The sequence below is a fragment of the Barbus barbus genome (genome assembly GCF_936440315.1).
Source record: "Barbus barbus genome assembly, chromosome: 45".
In the NCBI taxonomy this organism is placed as follows: domain Eukaryota; kingdom Metazoa; phylum Chordata; class Actinopteri; order Cypriniformes; family Cyprinidae; genus Barbus; species Barbus barbus.
In genome coordinates, this window is record NC_136723.1 from 18,895,115 (window position 1) to 18,917,497 (window position 22,383).

Below are 22,383 nucleotides of genomic sequence, written 5' to 3' on the forward strand. Positions count from 1 at the left end.
CAGAGCTCCTCGAGTCCTCAGTGGATCAACATTGACACCTGTTACCCAGAAACCTTAGAATATTTCATAGAATTTCACATAAATTATTTTTTTTCATGGAAAGTAGTCTTAGCTATACTTTACACATTTAAAATCTTCGCCTAAGGTCGGTAGAAACCATCATCCCGGAAACATTTCCATTAGAAACAGGCCAAGCGCTTCGGCTCTTTTGTGCTTGGGCAGGGAATGATTTATTTTCAACAACAAAGTTCGGCCTGCTTGATCGCATTCCGGCACAAAGGCCCGATCTGTCGAAAGATGTGGAGAGATGGTTTTGTTTTATGATTATATGAGCGGTAGGAAATGTGCATCACCTCCGTGACATCTGCTTCAGTGCGGTGCAACTATACTTCTCTCCATTACACACACACTTACACACATGATTCACGGCCCATATGTTTCCAAAACAAAGATCGGTGAGATGAGATCGTACTCTTGTTGGAGTTGCGCAGTCACGGCTGTCCTCCTGCCCATAAAATCATCTCTCATTATGGTGTGGGGTGAAACTCATGGCTGTATGCGTATTGTGTTCTTTATATAGACACCACTTGTGCCAAAGGCTCCTGAGATTCCACCTTTGATATCGCATGAAAAGCTTTCGCAAAACTACAAACAGTGCATCATTTTTTTTTCATATGGACAGCAATAGGTCACTCACTGCACAGATGAAAAGAGAGCCTAGGCTGCTGCCTTTCCCAGCTCTTATGGCAGCTTTCATTGTTTTTATTTTCCTTTCAAAGTGGGCAATGAAGGAAAGATGAAGGCGCAGATTTTGTCATTTCACAGCTCCGTGTTGCTTGATAGGACGCAAACCGTGTGTGTGTGGGCTCACATCAGATGTATTTATAGCCTAATTTCAGGACATGTGGCTCTTTTCAGCAGCTGTTTCCTAAAAAAGGGTAGCTCTAGCATAGTCAGACTGGAAGAACATTTTCTCTCCGTGTAGCATCCGTTACACTGCTTAATTGTAAGAAATAGATTTGTTTCTAATTTTTCTGTAAGAACGGTCTGTTTTGAACACATTGCTGGCTGATTTCTAGGGTGTTCTGTCTGAAACCGTCATCCGCAGCAGTCAGTGTTCTTCAGGTCTCGTGAAGGATTCAAAATTACTTCTTTCTCTTCTTCTTCCTCCTGTCAATGTCCCTCTTCCTCTCTCTTTCAGTGTGGTAGACCCCTTCAGTGCTCCCTCAGGGTCCATTTGTGCAGTTTTTACAGTGCCCAGGGGGCTCTGGAGGAAGCAGGGAGAGCAATGTGTCCTTGTGCCCTCTCAGCAGGGTTTTTTTCTGCCATCAGCCCATTCGCTGGAGCAGATTCAAATAACGCCATAAAACTGAATGCTAAATGTTGGCGTTATCTCGTCTGTAATGAAAAGCCCATGAAATTGATTTAATGCTGCAGCGCCTCTCTCAAGCAGCCTCTCACGGCGAAAACACAAAACAATGAGCCTCCGAAATCTAATAATTAACCCACCTAATCCGGCAAAGTTAATCTCTCGCAAGAACTTTATTCCAGCGTTAACTTCGACGAAGGGAGGGAGGCCACTGGGGGACAGAAGATGCTGTGCAGAGAAAGAGACGAGGGGGAGAAAGCAGCACAAATGACTTGTGACACTTTGGTGAAGGACACTTGTGCTCGGCAACAGCGAGCAGAGTGAAAGAGAGGCAGGGACGCGTGACCTCCATTAGCATTAGCATACTGATTTGTGTTTTGTGAGATTAATGAGCTGAGGAAAGAAACCGGAAATGACATGCGTAATTTAAACCACAGAGACCACAGAGGTTTGGTATTATCTATAACCATCCTTAATCTGTAAACTGTTTTATTTTTGCTACTTGCATGGCTTTTTTTTTCTTCTTTTTTGTGCTGCACAGACTTTAATTTATTTTTTTTATTGAGTATCCATATGACTGTTTTCCTTTTGATTTTGATTTCATTTGTTTTTCATTTATTTGTCTCTCTTTATTAAGGTTAGGCATATATCAACTACTTAAAATTTTTCTATTGAAAAATTTTCTCTTCATTTTATAAATTTTTTATAAAAGTTATTTTTCCATTTTTTTGTTTTTCAGTAGCCATATTTATAATTTATGTTTTTATGTAATTTGTCACTTTTAAAAATGTTTAATGTAATTTATTTTTCATTTATTTGTTTTATTTTTGATGGTTAATTTTTGTTTCATTTTCCTTTTATTATTCATTTTTACTGAGTGGCCATATGGCAGACTATCTCTTAATTTTATGTATTTATTTATTAATAAAAAAAATTAGCTACATTTTCTCTAACACTAATCTGTTTTAGCTACATTTTCTCTAACACTAGTCTTTTTTCACCCCATCTAACCTACAAACATTGAGTTATCAGTCTCAAATCTTTACCTAGTAAGCCATTCTACCTTCTGAGTTGAGGGTTACAGTCTGGTGTAATGACATGCTGTAGATGGGCATTAGACCCCCTCTGATGAGCAGCTGTCAGACGCAGATACACGCCTTCGTTAAAGTGCCGGGACTGTAATTATATTTGTTATGAAATAATAGAGCCGTAGATACTCTGGCCTGGTGGGTTTTTAGTTGGCTTCTACAATCATGATGATTATGTTTGATTAAATTGTTTGAACACTGAACTCATGACTGTTGTTAAATATGTAGATTCTTCAGCCGTCTCGGTTTACCACAAACAAATTGCATGCTGTGAAACACAATGCCATTCAACAGAGTTTGCCTGGTTGTTCAGTATTTAGTAGAAATCAGCAACGGCTGATACATTTTTTTCTCAAACTTCCAAGAAGCACATTAAGATGAGCTGTATGGACAAACACACACACACACACACACACAGTCATTATTACCTGCCATTATGGACGTTAAAGAGAACCGCATGTCCTCTGATGCTTCTCAGTGAGATAATAGGCACTCAGTTGCAGGCAATTAATCCCACAATCCTCTGCTCTCAGCTCTGCTCTGTCCGCTCACGCTCCATGTCCACTATACAAATGATCACACTGATGGATTGAGCTCTGATGCATCTCAGTCAACTCTACTAACACTTGAGGGAAGACAGGCGCTGTGTTAAATCCTCTAGTGGTGTTTGGGCAAACAAGTACATTTGTCCTCCCAGTGGAGTAATTGTTTTTATTAATACCCATAATGCTCGCCTCACATTATAGTGTTATTGTGAAAGCTGTCTAAAGTGAGTGCAAATGAACTTTAATATGTTGCATTTTTCTGAGCCGGTGTGTGTGAAAGAAAAAGCTGATGGTCCCTCCATGTGCAGCGTGTTCCTGTGCTGTCTGTAATTAAAATGTTGCCAGGAAAGAGAGAGAGAGAAGGCTGTAGATCAGTCCTGCTAGCACCACTTTGAGTTATTTTGATTTATATGTAATTGTTTGAACGATGATGTAGCATCTCTCCTGTGTGTGTTGCATTAGTGTGAATAGAGATGTTCTGCTGCATTCCTGTGGCTGTAAATTTGATTGCGATGAAGAGCACTAGTAAATAATTTTCTTCTCTCGTCAGGTTTCCCAGCGACGGCATACGGACCCGTGGCGGCAGCAGCAGTGGCAGCAGCGCGAGGCTCAGGTAGGGCGACCCGGGGAAGAAGCGGCTACATGGCGTACCCACAGAACGCAGGGCCAGGTAAACACTCTTTACCGCCTGTGTTCTGAGTGGCCACTGCTCCCCCCCCCCCGCCGAATAACACATACACACACTCACCTTCACTAGTGTCCTGTTTCACATTATTCACTCGTCATGTGCCCTAATTTGTCATTTCATAGCTTCCATTGCATTCTTGTTGAACAAGATAAATCTCTCTGTTATGACTGGCTACAGACTGTTCTCTGCTTAGCAACCTTCCCAGGTTAATGCCAATCAGTAGAGGGCACTACCGAGACCAGATCCAATCTTGAACCTGAACTTTACTGTGGCCTGGGAAGTGTTTGTTTTAGTGCCATGCCCTGTGATGTGAATGACTCTGTAGCGCTATATACAGGAGTGTATTCATCTCAGGTGATCTAGAATCCTTACCACTATCTGTCAAGAGTTAGAAGTGATACAGGTTAAAGAGTAGTCAAACATATAGTCAACATGTAGAGATGTACAAAGTTCAAAATTTAATTGAAAATGGCTTTTTGAATTGAGCTAGCAGACAGGGTGCCGAATTGCATTTCTAATCTGAATACAAGGAAGTGGAAATAAAATGATTTTCAAAGAGATTCAAATAACTAATTTTAACTAGAAAAGCTTCAAATGCTGGCTTAGCAAAGCCTTGTTTGAAAGTTTTGTAAAATGCTTAAAAAGCTCCATGTTTTAGGATGAATTGATAGCTAGAAATTTGAAATGTCAACTATAGAAATTTCTGTTTGGTTTATGTATTTCATCATATTTTAATTTTAATTTCTTTGCAATTTGAATCCTTTTTACTGTCATTACATTTCAACTTTCTGTGGCTCATTGCCAATTAAATTTAATTCAAATTCACACTCATTAACGGAAAGGGAATTTTTGCGAAATTGACGTGTTTCCATTGGGTGTATTTTTAATTCGCAATTGCAATTTGCGCAATTTTCATACAATGAAGTATAAAGACGCACATAGTATGTAATTATACGTCATGTAAATTATCGGATAATCATTGGATGCACTTCTAAAGGTCAGATATGGTCAAAGTTGAAATTGCTGAATTTAAAAATCACATTAAAACACTTAAATTGCTTGCAACACTTTGCCAGGGTACCGCTCCATTCTCCAGTTCAGAGCACTGGAGAATGTTAACCCTCTAAGCGCCAAAGTCGCAAAATTGCGACAAGATGTCATACTTCATGAAATGGGCTGTAGTTCCTAATCTGGTGTAATGGCTCATTTGTATTCCCTTCCACTAGATGGCAGACATGTAGTACTTCTATTCTAGACCAAAATTGTTCGAGGAAATAGCAGAGTTATCTTATGAGCTATCGTGTCATTGATGCGGAAGCAATTCAGTTCATAGCGTCTGAGTAAATTGTGAGATTTGTGAGAGAAAATCGCCAAACGGCTAATAAAAAGTTGTACTGTGAGGATGTGTTGCAAATCTCATTCGCCGATTCTGACTCTGAAGGGGAATATTTGCCTTTTGGAAATGACGATCGGCCGTCTAATGATCGCGCTTCTCCCGGTACATCTTTTCCGCGCAATGGTGCCGCTGCGCAAGGCGCGATCGTTCACAAAGCACAAACAAGTGATCATTTCAATACTTTGCCCAACGGGGATGGGGGTGGCAGGGGTGGACGTGGTCTTAGTGTCCATAGGAGAGCTGTTGCTCTCTGATAATTGGCCAGATTGCGCTGTTTGTTCGCGTGCGCTCTAAGGGCTGCCGGCAGACAGTACAGGTGCAGTCAGTGTGGGGTATGTCTGTGCGCTGTGCCATGCAATGAGAGGTACCATACTCTCAAGAACTATAAACTGTCACCTAGATACCTGATTTGGCAGATAACTGGTCAACTGATCAAAAATAGGCACATGTATTTTACTATGGCACAGTAATATAGGAATAATTTACTACTTTCTCCAGTTTTACTGTTGATTTCCTCTTTTCCTGATTATTTGGAATGAGGATAAAAGACAAAAAAACAACAACAACATGCAAATAAGTTCAAACATCCATTCAATATCTATTATTTCCTGAATATTACTGATGAACTGATCAAAAAGTAGGCTACTGTTCACATGCGTTTTACTACTATGTAGTATAGTAATAATTTAGTACTTTCTCCTGTTTTATTGTTGGTTTCCTCTTTTCTGATTATTTGGAATGAGGAGAAAAAGACAAAAAAAAAAAAAAAAAAAAAAATCAAACATCAATTCAATATCTACTATTTCCTAAATATTATGAAATTCAAGAGGGCCGCCCCTGATGACGTCATAATTTGCAAATTAGATGAGTATATTTACACCCCACATAAACTTTTGGTCATGCCCAACATTTTTCTAATTTACAGTAGATCTCTATCTTTAAGCCATTTCAAGCCACAAGCTTTTGAGATCTTGATGTCAAAATCCAGCATTTTTTCCAAAAAACCCTGGCGCCTAAAGGGTTAAATTAAGTAATGTCTCAACAGTAATGGTGCTCCAACAATAACATGAGAACTTTATACTACAGCTTACAGACTAAACATCTCAAAGACTTGTTAACACACTGTAGTTGTTCCCTTTCAGTTGGAGTTTATTGGCCTAGTACGACTGCACTTAAGAGGAAATTGTCTTGGTGAATTGCTTTCACGAATGCACTCAAGCCCTCATCTAAATTCTGCAGTGCCCTTTTTACTGCCGTTTCCTGTTAAAGTGAGAGTTTCAGTGATTCAGGTGGAGGTCTGTCTCCCTGGACCTGACAGAAGCCTCTTTCACACAGAGATTCCAGAAAATACACGGGTAATGTGTTCCGGGAATCATCCCGGGATTGTTTGATTTTGGTTCATTCACACTGCCAGTGATTTTCCGGAATCTGTGCGTGCGTTCACACACAACCCGTAAAGATCCCGTAAAGACACGTGACATTTCATGTGACGTGTATAATGTGCCGCGCACCATTTCACTAAACTGGCAAACGATTTCAGCTTCAGCGCGGATAGTGAGGAGCTCCGATCGCTGCTTCATTCCAGTTTACACATTTTTCGTTGTGTGTAACACGCATCATCAGCCTTTGTGGCATTGGTTCTGGCTTTTGTTCACACAGCGCTCGTTCCGGGACTGAACCCGGCAATGTTACTAGGTCCCCAACCCGGGATCGATCCCGGAATCAATCCCGGGACGTGTTTGTGTTCACACAGAAGACACTCCAGTAATTTTACGGCAATTTTCCAGGACCAACGTGCAGTGTGAAAGGGGCTAGAGTGAGGGTAAGAGACTGTTGGCTCCACTGAGGCCTCCTTCACTGGAGCCTCACAGCCTTCTGGAGGCTCATCTCCCTGGTGCACAGCAGTGGCGACATGTGTCTCCAACTGATGTGCCTCGTCCTTTCCTGCTTTGCTGAGACATCTCCCTCTGGATCTCTCTGTCCCTTTCAGAGCAAGCAGTGGTCTCTCAAAGGAGGATCACAGGATGCTTGTTTTTCCAGAGGTTGCCATATGCGAATCGATCTATTCCTGATCATTAAGGCATAAAGGATTCCTGTGTGTGTGTCTCTCTTTTAGTTCACCTCATCATGTGCAGCTTTTCTTTTCTCTCTTTTACATCCCCCCCATCTTCTATTTCCATCTCTCCTCCTGTCTTTATCTCCTCTTTCCCCAGTGAGTTGGTAGTTGTCGTAAGACACTAACAGATCAGTGGAAAGTGATGAGTTTGCTCAGCAGATGGAGTGCAGTGGAGGCAGTTTCCTGTGCCCTGGTGAATTGTGGAAGTGTGTAGTGTTGAGCGACGTTCTTTTGAATAAGCAGTCCTGTGTCAGTGCTTTTTCAATGGCCAGCGGTTGCTGCATTTAACCCCAGTGTCCTACCAAATCTGCTGGTCTTCATTTTTTTCCACAGAACTGTTGGTACTTTGAAACAAAACACAGCATGGGTTTGGGTCCGTTCGTGTTAATTAACAGATAGAAGCATGGTAGTACTACAAGGTTGTATTTGAGGGAGCAGATGAGATGTTGTGTTACGTTCTGCTCTGCTACAGTGGGCCGCCTGCCCGCTTGCCCGGGCATGAAGATGCTCCTGTTTGGCAAAATACCTCACATTATCTGAGATCATTATCCATTTCATCCCAACAAGCTGTGAGCCTTGAAAAGCATCTCTGTGAAGGGCTGTTTTGGCTCGTGTATATGAGGTGAGATTAAACTACAGGCCCAGGTTCCCCACTGCATTAGCTCCTGCTGGACTGCATGTGATGTAAATCCCCTGGAAAATGTAATAAAAAATACAGCAGCAAAGCACCCCGTCAACAGTCCCAGAATGGGTCGCTCTGCTGAGATCTGCAAAGCTGAAGCCACTGTATTTCACATTAAAGCTTGAGTCTGTTCATATGGTTTGTATGAAGGAATAATTGGTGCACTTTGACGCCAATTTAAAAAGTCTAGACTATGAATTTATTAACAATTTAAAATAAAATAATTTTTAAAAGTCTAATTGTATCATTGGTTTTATCTGTTTAATGTAAGAATTTTTTGTATTATTTTAAGAATATTTTACATGTATTTAAATATAATAAATTCTGTATTCTGTCTGTGTATTATATATATTTTTATTTTCTAATTGTGTAAAATGTAGGACTTTAGAAAATTTTAAGAGAACACAAAAAAACATAATCCGATGAAGCTGATCTCTAGATAACTATCAACTTTCAGTTTGCTCAGCAAGAAGACTTTAGAAACTTTGTCACTTAAAAAAAAAAAACATTAGGTGCATGATGGGTGTCTTCCTGCTGTGTGCATCTACAAATCATAACGCTCAGTGTCAAAAGCTTTGTAACTGAGCTGTCACTAATTTAGATCTACCGTCCTGGATTTGTGAGGTTACTTTGTCATTCAACCAGAGAAAAGTGTTGCAAGAGACCTGAGAGCACGCCAGAAAATGCCCGAATAAATCATGTGTTAAAACTCATTAGCAAAGCCTTTCTGAGCACCAAAATGACAAGACATTAAATATGTATTATTTATTAAATGTCGTCACTTACGGAAAAGGGGTTCTAGTGATTTTAATTAGCCAGCCGTTCGGTCAAAAAGGACTGTTTTAAATGGAATGTGAAGGCTAAATCCAGGCACGATGTTTTTTTTTCTTCTAATTTGACTTTAGGTGGAAATGAAGAGGCTAATTACAGCTGCTCTGAAATTCAAAGCTAATTTGGGGGCCAATATGACGGACTAACTGACAACCACCATGAAGTGGGTTGTTGGAATGGCCACCAGGGATTTGAGTGGGTAGTGTGTGTGTGTGTTTGTGGATAATCACACACTTGTTCGCTGATGCACTCTTAACCAGCTCGGCCGCATAAGTGGCAGAGGAGAGACATTGGCCTGTGTTTTATTGTGAATGTGATCGAAAGCTCTTAGACTGTTTGCCGTGTGTGTGTTAGTGAGAGAGAGGCAGTTTGAGGTCACTTCTGTGATCTGGTAAAGTGGAAGCAAGGTGAGCCGTTATCCACTCAGAAAGAGCCGCCCCACTACTGACTGCATGCAGAGATACAGAGGAAAAAAAGTGAGAAAGAAAACAAATAGAACAGTGATGACTGGAGTTGTAACTTCATACGAGTCCTTTCTGTTGTTCAAGAGAGAGATGGTAAGAGTGAAAGAGAGGGGTAATTATCGTCAGAAATGAGGCTCAGCAAACGATTCGCACTGCTGGGCCCGCTGATCCGGTCGCCACGGCAACGCCGACCCACTCATTTGTTTTGCAGATGAGTAATTAGATCCAATTAGACTACCGAGAGGGTGAAAAAAGAGAAACAAATGGAAGAAGGGGTCTTTTGTTTCGCACTGATAGCTGGAATATTAATAATTGGGCTGAAGATACGATCGACAGTGATACTATAACTAGGAGCTGAGCTGAAGTCTTCAGCAGTTCACACCTGAGAGCCTCATCTGCACACAATCTCACACTCACTCGCTCTCCTGTTTATAGTTGTCATGGAATCTAAGTAGTTGCTGTCAGGTGTTGAAGCCATTATGGGATTTCAATGCAAGGGCCCCATCAGACTCTCTGCTGTACTGTCCGTGGAGTGTTGTTATATAGTGGTCAGGACTGATGACCAGAAGATTGCTGGTTTGATCAACCCATTCAGTGAGCACTTAACCCCAGGTTACTTCAATAAGGTCATGGTGGCATTCTATTCATTTTGATGTCTTTAAATTCAATATGTACATTTCTGACGTAGAACCTGAAGCACCGTGCCTTTTTTTTTTTTTTTTTTTTTTTTTACAAGCAGAGGAAATGATCTTCAGACACCTTTACGAAGACTTTGACAGAGCGGATGACTTCCCATTTTTGCCCAGCCTTCCTTTTTTTAATCAGAATACAGTGTTTTCCACAGGATTTTGTGACACTTCTGGTGGCAGGTGACATCACATAATAATTTGCATATTTATGATGTCATTGCGTCAAGTTCAGACCAGTTTTGGCACTTCAGATGTTCTCTTTAATGCTTTAATTTAGTATTTATATTTAATTATTCACATATGTAACTTTTTAATTACTTTTCTGCAGTAAGAAAATTTGCAGTATTAACTCAAAATGATACAGTTTTGGTGGAAAATGATGGCATATATGGCAAACATTATTGACTGACTGGTTTAAAATTTTCTTGAAAATTTCTTTCTATTTCAGCAAAACCCATTATGGTATGTCAGTTCTGCAAGAGTCAATACAAGGGCCCTGTTTTCATCTAAAAGTTGATCAAACAAAACTGACTCTGGTCATGTGGCGGTAAAGATTCAAAACTGATTTATATATATATGAAAACTGATATAAACCCACTCTTCAATTTGTTAGTTTACCTAAAGACAAGGTCATTCTCTTTTGTTTTTTTTCTTTCTTTTTTAAAAAGTGGAATACACAGTTGTGACATATGCAGTGATATTGCTGTTCTCATTAACTCATATGCCCAGACTGCTGTAACAGAGATTTCCAGCTTTAGCATGCTGCCAGCTGAATTATCAAGCTCTGGTGATGTGCAGGAATATTGTGTTATTGATGAAGCGCAACAGCAGATGTCCATACAACTAAAACAGCATTAGATTGGTGTTCATTAGCAGACCGTTAATTTGCACACCTATTGTGATATGCAGACTAAACACATTTCTGCAGCAGACACCCACATCGCCACAACCCCCCCGAGGAGACGCTCGCTGCCTCTCCGACGTGTTGCCAGAGTACGTGTTGTTTTAGAAAGATCAGAGGAAAGCTATTATTTCTCTAACTTTGATGTCAGAGCAGCGTTGTCCGATCCCTCTGTTTCTCACCTTTGCTCAAGTGAAAGTAAATCATTTGTATGCTCTGAAAAGAAAATGAGCAGAGGAAGATAATCAGGCAGCGGCTCACTCCCAAATGGCTGCTTCTGCTGTCTTGCCATCTAACTGAAGAGGTCTTTTCAGCCTCATTGTATTCATATCCTTTTATACTGATGGCACTATCATTAGAGGCAATCTACCTGAACAATAAAGGTAATTTTCCCTGCCTTTATTAGATAAGACCTTCCCGACTGAGCGTCTTGTGCAGCTGAGGGCTAATTGTCCATGTCAGCATAAACAAAGCAGCTGTGTACATCCGTTGTGTGTGTGAATGTCGGCTTTGTGTACTGCCTCTCCCAGTATCCTGTAATCGGCAGAATTAGGCAGATGGAACAGGAAGCCGCCATTGTGGTGTCCTGGCAATCTGCGACTCTTGGAATGCGTGTGGCACAGTTTCTGCGAAGACGCCGTGGGAGGGGGAGGGGGGGTGTTGCACATTCGCTAACCCACGCCCTGCTCAGCCATTTAACAAATGGAGGAGTCTGTGTAGAGGTCGACTCTTGTTTGTTGTTAAAGATCTAATTAGAGAGTGGAGAAGAGGCAGCGGAAGCTTGTCTAATTAGCGAGGAGGAGAAAACCCACTATAAAATTCAAGGACGACTGGCGATTAGAATGCATGTCGAAAAAATGGATTACAAAAAGAAAAGGTTGTCTCTGGCCTTTGTTTTGCTGTTGTGGTGTCTTTTTGTAGTTGAGATCGAGCGTGAAAGTCTGTTTAGTCCTGAGTAACAGTCCGGAGTTGGGAGAGAAAGATCCTAAAGACTCTGAACAGAGATGTCCAATTTTGCTAAAGAGCCAGGAAGCCTAGCGGTGACCTGGAACAACCCCAGTGTGTCCCACACAGAACTCTGTAGGAAATGCCACAGACTTCTGCAGAATTTGATTTGTGGGTGCTCGCCAGCTTTGTTTAAAGGAATAGTTCAGACAAAAATGTAAATTCTCATTGTTTACTCTCGTTTCAAACCTGTATGACAAAAGAAGATAATGTGAAGAGTGTTTTTACCCATTGAATGAAAGTCAATGCGGTCATAAACAATATTAGACCCTAATTACCCTCATTGTCTGGACAAACAAAACATTTTCAAAATGTGGTATTTTGTGTTGCTTAGAAGAAAAAAAAAAGAGCATTTTTGGAATGATGTGTGGGTGAGTAAACGATGACACATTTTTCTTTTTGGGGTGGACCATTCCTTTAATGTTTATACTTCAAATTCAGCAGTTTCAGAGAAATCAGGGTCAAATTCTTATATTTGCATATGTTTATATGCATACATGTTTTTATACAGTGTGTGTTCACTGAATCCTACACGTGAAGCTTGAGTTCAGACAGAGATGTAATTGGAATCATTACAGGAATACATTTCCTCAATATGATTCCTCAAGTCACGTATTACAGTAAGCAGGCGGTGTTGAAGCCGTGCCATTCCTCAAGCACTTGAGCATAATTTGACAGGCAGGCGTTTTGCCCACAAACTGCGGACGGTGAGGGAAAGTTACGAAGCTGATGACAGAGAAACTACTTAGAGCTTCAGATTACTCTTGGCAGCTGTTGAGGGCATAATCAGTGCTGTGATGTTCGGCACGGCTCCAGGACGGTCCTGCAGGTCCCAAACCCCAATGAAAAGCAAACGTGGGGCAGGGGAGGCGCAAGATGAAAAGCCTGTGTGGATCCCGCCTTTCTTTGATTGGATTGTCTTTCTGTTTCTGAAAGGCCAATGAAGACTTGTAATGCCCTCTGTATATAAAAACCCACACGTAGGATTGAAAATACCAGCTATAAATGTCAGCATTGCTGGAGCCGTCAAATGTCGTCCTCTGAGGCGTTCATAATCCGCCATTGCAAAGCATCTTCATGTCTGTTAATGATGTCTAACATCCTTTTTGATGTTTATTTGCCAATAAACATCAATGGAGCTCTATTGAACCACATTTTATTCATCACTGTATCCGCCGTATCTAACCTGTTCACTCATAGGTTTCTCTTTAGACCTTTGCTAGCATCTCTGTGAAAGAGTTGTGTAACTACTAACGAATTAAATATAAGTGTGTGTACATGGGCATCATTCACCCTCATATTGTTTCCTGTCACACATACGTCACTGCCTCAGTCACTTCATCTTTGTGTATCATAAACACCTCTTTTCTCAATGACGGCGTCCCACCTACTCTGTGTATTTCCCAGCGTTCCCCGATTATGGCTTTTATTCTGGGCCCGGTGACCAGCGGGGTGCCCCCTGCTCCTTTGCTGACTATGCCACCCTGGGGCCCCATACAGGTCAGATGCTGCAAAGCGAGCACGTCACCTCTACCTGCAACTCACCCTCTCAGCACCACCCAAGCCCGGACCACTTTAAGAGCTCAGGTGTGTATGGCATATTTTGTCCTAGACATGCTTCTAACACTCGTTCCTTCTGATTTTGTATTGGGAAATAGTCCTTCATTTTTCCTCATTCCAAATCTACATGAGTGTCCCAGCATTTCAGTACACACACTGCATGCTGAGAGTTGTTCTCCTTCCTTTTTTTTTTTTTCCAAACCCTACCATGTGTATCCACTCATGTACTGCTAGGGCTTGGCGATAAATCGATTTTATCGATTAACTCGAATGTGTAGTTTACGTCAACTTGTTTGAATGAAAATCGGTTTTCTATTTAACATCCACCGATGCTCCGCTCTGGGCTCCCGTAGTTCTGAATGAGCTCAGCCCTCCCCCCGCACGTTTGCCATATAGGTTGGGCTGATAGACATCACGATGTTAAGCCAGCATCATGACAATCGCTTGCTTTTTAATCGATTGCTTTTTAGTTTCACTTTCACTTTCGAGATTCAGGATACACGTATTCTGTTTATACTATGGAGCGGCAGTACTTACCACACATTTTACAAGATTAGATGTTTGTCAGTGGTGCTCAGGATCTGCAAATCATTCGTCATCGTCCTGCCAAAAAACAACCTACAATCACTGATATTTAATGCTGTTGAATGTTTTGTTTGCACTTTATCATAACTACCTCCTATATACTGAATAGCAAGATGTTAAACTTGTGTTTAAAGAGAATTTATCAAAAAGAGTCACATAATTTAATGTTTTATGTTATGTTACGTTATTTTATGTTACATTTTCCCTGTTTACAATTGCAGGGCCTGCCATCTTGTCTTTTTGGCTTCTTGTTTCTGATTCCACTTTAACCCCAAGGGGGAAATCCAGATCAAATCTCAGAAGGGAAAATCAAAACAAAATAAAGTTAAAACTTGTTTTGAACTATTTCTTTGTCATCTGCAGATTGATTTTAAGTAGGGGGGAAAAATCGATTTAAATCGTAAATCATACAAAAAAAGATTTTTTGTGAAAAGTTTTTTTCTTAGGCCATATCTCCCAGCCCTATGTACTGCATGTTAAAGTACAACAAAATCAGTCCTACCCATATATAAATATATACTATGCATACTATATATTTAATTTTAATCTGTCATGAATGAGGGAAGTCGCTTTGTTAACAGAAATTACAATTTTGGACCGTATTTACATCTGCACTTGGTGCTGCCCCTTGTGATCACCTGACAGATGTTAACACCAGGTGTAAACTCATGCAACATCTGTGAATAAAATGTAATATAGGGTATCGATGATATGAATTTGCATGGCTAAACTCACCAATGCAGCCAAATTCACCTGAACTTGTATTTCCTGTCTCCCACATTGCATATGTATAAATGCAAGTCATTGGAATGAAAAGTTTAGCATGACTGGCTGAAAACAGACTTAAAACAACCCTCCAGTCATGGTTTGACTCTGTGGATCAACTGATGCACGTCAAGCCTCATTGTCTTATCTCGATGAAAGAGGTTGTGAAGTCATGCGTTGTGCGGCCCATCTGCGGTAGTTTCCTAATCTCTGTGGCGCCGCGGCTTGTGCCAGGCCAGGTGTCGTGGATCTTTGAGATTCGGCTCCTTCTGTCCTACTTCTTTTGCCTCATTTCATTTGGCAGCCAACAGGAAAATGTCTGTAATTCTCTTGCTTTACACCAGTGATCACGTAGATGTGGCTTTGGACTCGAGCCTAACCTGTGCTCATTCTGAGGCTGCTAACTTTGGATTCACAGTACAAAAATCTAAATTCTTGATTGTATATCATTTAAATGAAAAACAAAATCATCAGTTTTCTTATCATTTTTCTAGTCTTTTCTATGTGTCATATTATAGTTGTGAACACCATTTCTGTTGACTAAGATCTCTGAAGTTCATTTAGACTAGAAATTGGAGATACTTGTGATTTACTGCATTTTGTTATTAGCTTTTAGTCTTATATTTTTGCTTTTATCAGCTAAACAAAAAAAACCTCCTTTTAGCTATATCCTTTTAGCTATATTTTTTGTGTTGACATTGGAAACAAAAACTCATCTTCTACATTGATGCTGCAGTGTATGACCTTAATATTGCTTTACAGTGTGTGTTTAGAGCGTTTTGAGATTATTAAATACGAAGGTCTGAATATGAATGTCTGTCCCAATGTCTCCTATATGCTTGTTGCTGTGGCAACTTGGACACAGTCAATGCATTGTGGGTTTTTCAGGGGTCAATACTGATGCCGTTGGTGTGTAGCTTTGCTCAGCAAAAACAGATGGATGTGGATGTGCAAAATGTGCAGCCAAAGGATGTGCAGAGTGACATCGATTAGAACCCCAACGCTGGGAGCCGGAGCGGGACAGATGAGTCACCTGTGTCTCAGAAACACGCTGCGTAATCACAGGCCGGCAGGTTTAATTAGCATGGGTGCTGCTAAGCTACTAGTCAAAACCAATAAATGTAAGTCATGTTTAGCTATTAAAGCTAATAGCAGTAACGGTTTAGCCCCAGGGTTTAATTTAGAGCATAAATCCTATTCCTAGAGAAAGCACGGCACTCAGAACTTGCACAATTGGTGGCTGACTAAATACTTTTTTGCCCAACTGTACTTAGATACGGAAGTTCTAAGCGGCCATGCATTATTATAATTTTTCTGTCTTGTTTTCTCGTGATCACGACTTAATTTTCTCGTGATCTGGACATAACGAAAGTTGTTGATCTCAACGTAAAAACCGTTTTCTCACGACGTAATTGTAGCTATCGTGAGAAAATCAGGGTCGCTATATTGTCTTCGATGATAAAGTTGCAGACCCGACAGCCTCCTTCTCAAGTGTCGAACACTTATGTGTAAGTCCTCAATCACTGACAGACACAGAGCTAAAATGGCCGAGTATGAATATGCATGAAAAGTATTCTATCATGGATCAATGTAGTCGGTCACACACACAACACCTTCAATATTTGGGATGGTACTTATACTATATTTTTATTTTTATTATTTCAGTTTGAGTGAGTCCCTGATCAAAGTAAAAGTGAATACGATCATCCATGATGCTGCGATGATGCTGCTTCTATAGCATTTTCTCATGCCGAATACACAGAGAAAATTAAGTCGTGATAACAACAAAACAACTTTCGTTATGTCGTGATCACGAGAAAACAAGACAGAAAAATTATAATAATGCATGGCCGCTTAGAACTTCCGTACTTAGATGTATAAATTCTTTATGAACTTTTCTGTAGTCAGACCATCTTTGATAGTAAAATTATGAATGTGAGGGGGTTTTAGTAAACCAGTAAGAGTATGTATAATATAAAGGTCGATACAGTGTGTGACATCATTACCTCACTTTGTGCATCATAAGCATTCTGTCCTCCATCTGGTTTATACCTGTGGTGACTGCAGTCACGGATGTTGGGGGTTTCTCCAGCTGTATTCTGTCACTGTGAAGAGAGATGTGAGGAATGAGCAGTCACAAAGGAAGCTGGATCTTTGCATGCGTGTTCACACTCACTTGAAATCTCAGCTCTCAGCGCAGCAGGAAAGCCTGTTTCTCTCTGCCCTGTCCTTCGATCAGACCTGCTTAATGCACAGCGCAGCATGTGGCTGTGTGCAGTTTTGCATGGATGGTGTGGGTGTTTTTAATCTATATGCTGTCCACATGTGAAGGCCGTTCCTACAGGACAATTTTGTATTTAAAAACAGAAAGAGCTTAACAGAATTCAGGTGTCTTAAAAATACAGCAGCTAAACCCCTTATACTTATTCATGTAGTTTGCATAGTGCAACAGCCTCTGACAGTGTTATTTAGCATTTTAACACATTTTTACATATTTAATGAACATTATACAAGACAGTACCATGCAAGTAACGTGTCATGCATTAGCGTTCAAAAGTTCGTTGTCAGTAAGATTTTTTTTAATGTGTTTGAAAGAAGTCTCTCATTCTCACGAAGGTTGCATTTATTTAATCAAAAATACAGTAAAATGTCAATATTATGAATAAGGATGTAACGATTAACAGCTGGTTGAAAATCGATTGAAATATGTGACAATTCAAATCGGTTGAGATGCCAAACAAATCGCGATACAATTGGAGTAGGAGTTTATATGAATGTTTCTCTGAGGGAAACTGACTGTCTTTAGAAAAGTTTACATGGTAATTTATTTTCATCTTGCCTCTGAACGATGCATAATAAAGTAGTGTTCATAAGCGTATGAACTTATTTGATTTGGGGTTTGTTTTAAAATTTCACAAAGAATTGTGGAGCAATAGCCTAAAGGACACCTTTTCATTTACTGTATAATGTCTTCAATCTCATTTTGTAAAAAAAAATCATAATAATAATAATAATAATGTGAGAAAATCAAATTGTAAAATCAAAATCTTGAATAAAGTCGAATCGTGAGTTGAGTGAATCTTTACATCCCTAATTATGAAATACGATTATAATTTAAAAGAACTGTTCTGTTCTAATATATTTTAAAATGTAATTTATTCCTGTGATGGCAAAGCTGAATTTTCAGCAGCATTACATTAGTCTTTGTCACAGGATCTTTCAGAAATCATTTTAAAATGCTGATCTGTTCCTCAATAAACAATTATTATTATTATTATTATTATTATTATCTATCTTGAAAGCCATTGGTCTGCTTAATATTTTTGTGGATACTGATTCTTTGATTAATAAAATATTCAAAAATATTTTGTAACATTAGAGGTGTCACTACTGTCACTTTTGATCAATTTATTGTATCCTTGCTGAGTAAAATATCACTTATATAAATAAATAAAAAATTGTACTGTAAACTTTTGAACAGTAGTGTACATATTCTGTCCCATGTTACACTGTCTGATAGAAGCTATCGTTCTGCCACCTTAGTGGCCATGTTAGTGACTGAAATATGATTTATCAGAAATCTGATGTGTGTCTTGCACAGGTGCTAACCCTCCACGGCCTGGAGGTTTCCCCGGCGCAAACAGTCCTGGACCCGTGGCAGACTTGTACGGCCCCAGCAGTCAGGACTCAGCAGTGGGAAATTACATCAGTGCTGCCAGCCCTCAGCCGGGCTCCGGGTTCAATCACAGTATCGCAGTGAGTACAGCTCTCTTATACTCCTGTCATGCTGATGTGACCAAGAGATCCGAAAGTACAAAGAAAGTTCTCACTTTGCGTCTTTTGTCCATCATACTTTTTAATTATATTCAACCTCCAGCTGAGAAATCAGAGTCTGATTGGCGGTTCCTCCATTGTGACTCACTCTTTATGGCAAGGGCTTGACTGTCAGCGCAGCAATTTAGAAACGCAGAGTTGGAAAAAAAAGAATATCAGAGGAAGTTCCATTCCACATGTTCAAAAATACCCCAATGAGTCACGAGTCTCCGTTAGACTGACACTTCATGTCTCGCTGATGTTTTGTTTGGGGAATAAAAGCATCACAAACAGTTTAGAGGCAGCAAAAGCTGCCGTGGTTGGAAATAAGCAAATTGTCAAAATCAGATGTCCCTGTAACTAGCAGATGCTCTTGACACGGTCTCCAAACAAAAGCCCCTGCGTTGCACAAAAACTTGCTTTAATTGGCTTTTGTCAGGGAGCACACCGATTCTGTCTGCAGATGTCATGGACGTCAGGTTGCGGCTCGGTGTCAGCACGGATCTCAATTTGAAGAAGAAAGCTTTCATAATGAGGTGCCAAATTGAAATTAAATTATTCACCCCGTGCTCACAAATAAGTTTCTTAACCAAATGACATACATATTTTGATTTATGCAAGTGTTTGCTGCAGATTTCTACTGCTTTATTGCTTGTGGGTGGTCTGCTTAGAGGTCAGTTTTGATCTGCAGTATATGAAAGGTAAAGCATGTTAAAGAGAGAGTGCTGGTAGTCTAGTGGTTCAGTGAACGATGGAAGCTTCTGATAAAGTGCCATAATTGTGGTCCATTAGACTTGTGTGGTATATTCAAAGTCTTCTGAAATCATACAGTGGTTATGTTGCATTTTGGTTTGAGGAACAAAATGTACTCATTTCCATTGTTTCCTGCATGTCTCATTAACCAAAGTGGGCCAAGGTTAAATTTCAAAAAGAGTGTGGAAATGACAGATTTTCTTATTTTTGGCTGAACTATTCCTAAACTTCTGAGCCAGTAATGAGGAGTAATTTATGATCTCCCATCACAACAGGAGTGATGGATAAAGATCTTAAGAGCTGGTAATCAAAAGGTTTGTTTCTGCACAGGCTGATCTGTTAACTATCACCATTAGGCCCTTGAGTAAGACATTACTTCAGAGACTGCTGCTTTAGTTTGTCACTTTTTGAATGAAAAAGCCCTTCTTTTAACGGCTAAATTGGTGAACAAAATTGGTATAAACAGCTGTTTACTGTGTATAAAGACAATTGACTAATGACAGTAAAATTAACTGCTGGTTGGAAACTGAAGTGAGCAGAAACGTGGATCTTTTACTTCATTTTTGCCTCCTGGAATCTAAATAAAACATGTCACCGCATGAATTCATAACTTTATTCATCTGCATTAGTGTTTCTGAGTGAGTGCCGTTTTGTGCTGAGATTAATTCCAATTTTAGTGCGTGTTCGTTCAACTGGACTGATAGATGTGTGCGTGTAGTTCTTGAAGTCTCTGTGCAGAACATTAACACGGGAAATGACGCAGAACTAAAATGCTCGTCTCCATTTATTTTTCTGAGACGTGTTACCAGTTCACCACCTACTGGAACACCCCCCACCTTCTCTCTCTCTCTCTCTCTCTCTCTCTCTCTCTCATAGTATCAACACACATCCACGACGAAATAAAGTCCTTCCACGCAATTCTTAAAATGAGGAAACCTGGCAGAAAAGCCAATATAAATTTAAGAAAGCCTTTCCTTCCTGCCCTCTAAAGCAGCGGATGTGAGACTGACTTTGATTTATTCGTATGGATTAGACAGATCCGCTCCTGCCATGCACACAATAGTCTGATGACAGGCCTGATAAGCGGCTGTGTTTCTCAGAAAGGCTTGTTGACAGGTTGCCATTTTGCCCTCTAAATCAGCCGTGTGGGTTTGTAAGTTCACAAATGCAGTCAGACAATGGGCAGGATTTATTTATTCAGGACTGATCAGTTCCATGGAAGAGGACTCAGGACAAATGCTTTTCTTCTCCTTATGTTTGGAGGCCTCCTAAGTTACTCTGATGCAGCTATACTTGTAGCAGAATAATTTAAATGGAAGAATCAAACATCTGAAGATACATGGAGATTTTCAAATACTGAAGGCCGAATCTCCTTAAACCGAATGAGAAAGGGGTCTATGACACCACGTATGGTAGAAGCTCCTGTTAATCTGTGTAATGCCAACAAAGTCCAATTTAAATTCAAAATTGGAAAAGAAAATCTTCTAAATGACAGAAAATCATTGGTTGATATTTTTGCACAGTGGTTTTCTGCTTAGCCTAATTCAGAAACCTGCCAGGTTTCCAAAACATCTACATGGCCCAACTAGCCATGCTTTTTCCTGAGGGTCTGCTGTCACTGACAGTCAGAGAACAGATTTCATTGGCACTTTTATCAATATCATTTGTGAATAAATGTTCTGATAAAGTGGAATTCTTGATTCTGTACATGAGAGAAGAATCTATCTCAGACTCTTCATAAAAGAGAAATGTCAAATTATTCTGTCTGAATCTGTTTTCATACAGCTTCAATAGTTGTGCTCAACATCTTACTCATGATCTGCTTTTAGGGTCCTTTGATTGCCACAGCATTTACAAATGGATACCACTGAAAGCTAATGGAGATACGGCACCATCTCATTGGAGGTATGCATGTTTTTCTCTAATTCTGATTCTCTCTTTTTCATGCTGTTCCAGTCATAATCTCAACGAGACTCCTATTGGTTTTGTTTCACCAGAGTTCATCGGGAGGCCCTGGAAAAATGGCCGGAGTCTCTGATTGGTTCGTGTACAGTTGTTGTCAAAGACTTCAGGCACTACAGGTTCTGATTGGTGAATGGACAAGGGGGTGGAACCAAACAGAGAGGACAAGAAAAATACGATCACCTCAGAAAACAAACATTACAACTGCTGTAACTGTAATCAAAACCTCCTGTCACTGCAGGACTCCTTCCCATTTTTCGTTCCCACATGCTTTTTTCTTTCTGTATGCTTTTTAAATGACTTCAGCTTTTAGAAAAACATACTTAGATGAGTGAATTATTCAGTTGCGATAGTCACAGATTTGAGTTTTTCCCCTCAATTTTGGTGCCATTTAACTTTTTTTTTTTTGCACATATGGACAGACACCGTGCTGAAAGACACCATGTCATTCATCTATTGGAAAAAAGAAAATAATCTTAGTAGCTGTTTTTAATAGTGAAGTCTCATTGTTGATCATAATTACCTATTTTTGGGCAATACAGAGGGAGAGGACTCCAATATTTTTATGGTCCTTTTTATATATATATATATCTATCTGTGTGTTGTTGTTGTCATTTAGAGAAAAAAAAATGTATACTGTAACTTTTCTTTCCCCCCCCACCCCCAATGAAAACATGGTGATTTCAAATATAAGAGAAAGAAATGTAAATGTAAATATACTTAACTGCATATAATCAGTTCAGGCATATTTTTCTGATGGTGTTTCGAAAAAAAAAATCAGGGTGAAATTAAAGTAATTGACAGTATGAACTGAAAAAAAGTAATACATTGATTTAATAAATTATTGTATACACATGCGCTGAATCATTTTACAGGTGTAATACCAGCATACTCATGCACATAACATGAGCTGAAACTTTCCAAAACACCACTCCCGTCCAAAGCACACTGTGTAGTGATCAACGAAAGGACTTTTTCTTGTGTTCTGCACATTCTGACACTTTTATACTCCTGAGAAAAAAAAGAAACTTACTATGTTGTCTGTTGATGTTAATGTTGTCTAATAGAGGACGTTCCTCTTGATTTTGGAACCTGTCGTGGACTGTACGTGAACGAAACGGTTTATTTCTCTTTTGGCTGAAGAAGGCAAACATTTTTAATGAATCATACC

At 39.8% G+C, this 22,383-nt stretch overlaps 1 protein-coding gene across 3 annotated transcripts in view; it reads left to right on the forward strand.

The window, feature by feature from the left end:
- The window catches only part of msi2a (musashi RNA-binding protein 2a), a 175,502-nt gene extending 153,605 nt beyond the window's left edge, over window positions 1–21,897 (forward strand). Inside the window, exons 11-15 of one of the 3 annotated variants that reach the window (XM_079408165.1) lie at window positions 3,553–3,615; window positions 13,182–13,361; window positions 18,286–18,440; window positions 21,080–21,155; window positions 21,248–21,833. In XM_079408165.1, the coding sequence (XP_079264291.1) occupies window positions 3,553–3,615; window positions 13,182–13,361; window positions 18,286–18,440; window positions 21,080–21,121 (440 nt within the window). In that variant the 3' untranslated portion in view covers window positions 21,122–21,155; window positions 21,248–21,833. Of the gene's footprint in view, window positions 1–3,552; window positions 3,673–13,181; window positions 13,362–18,285; window positions 18,441–21,079; window positions 21,156–21,247 lie in introns of all 3 variants that reach the window. The other 2 variants (XM_079408164.1, XM_079408166.1) reach the window with 2 other exon arrangements.
- The last annotated feature ends 486 nt before the right edge of the window (window positions 21,898–22,383 follow it).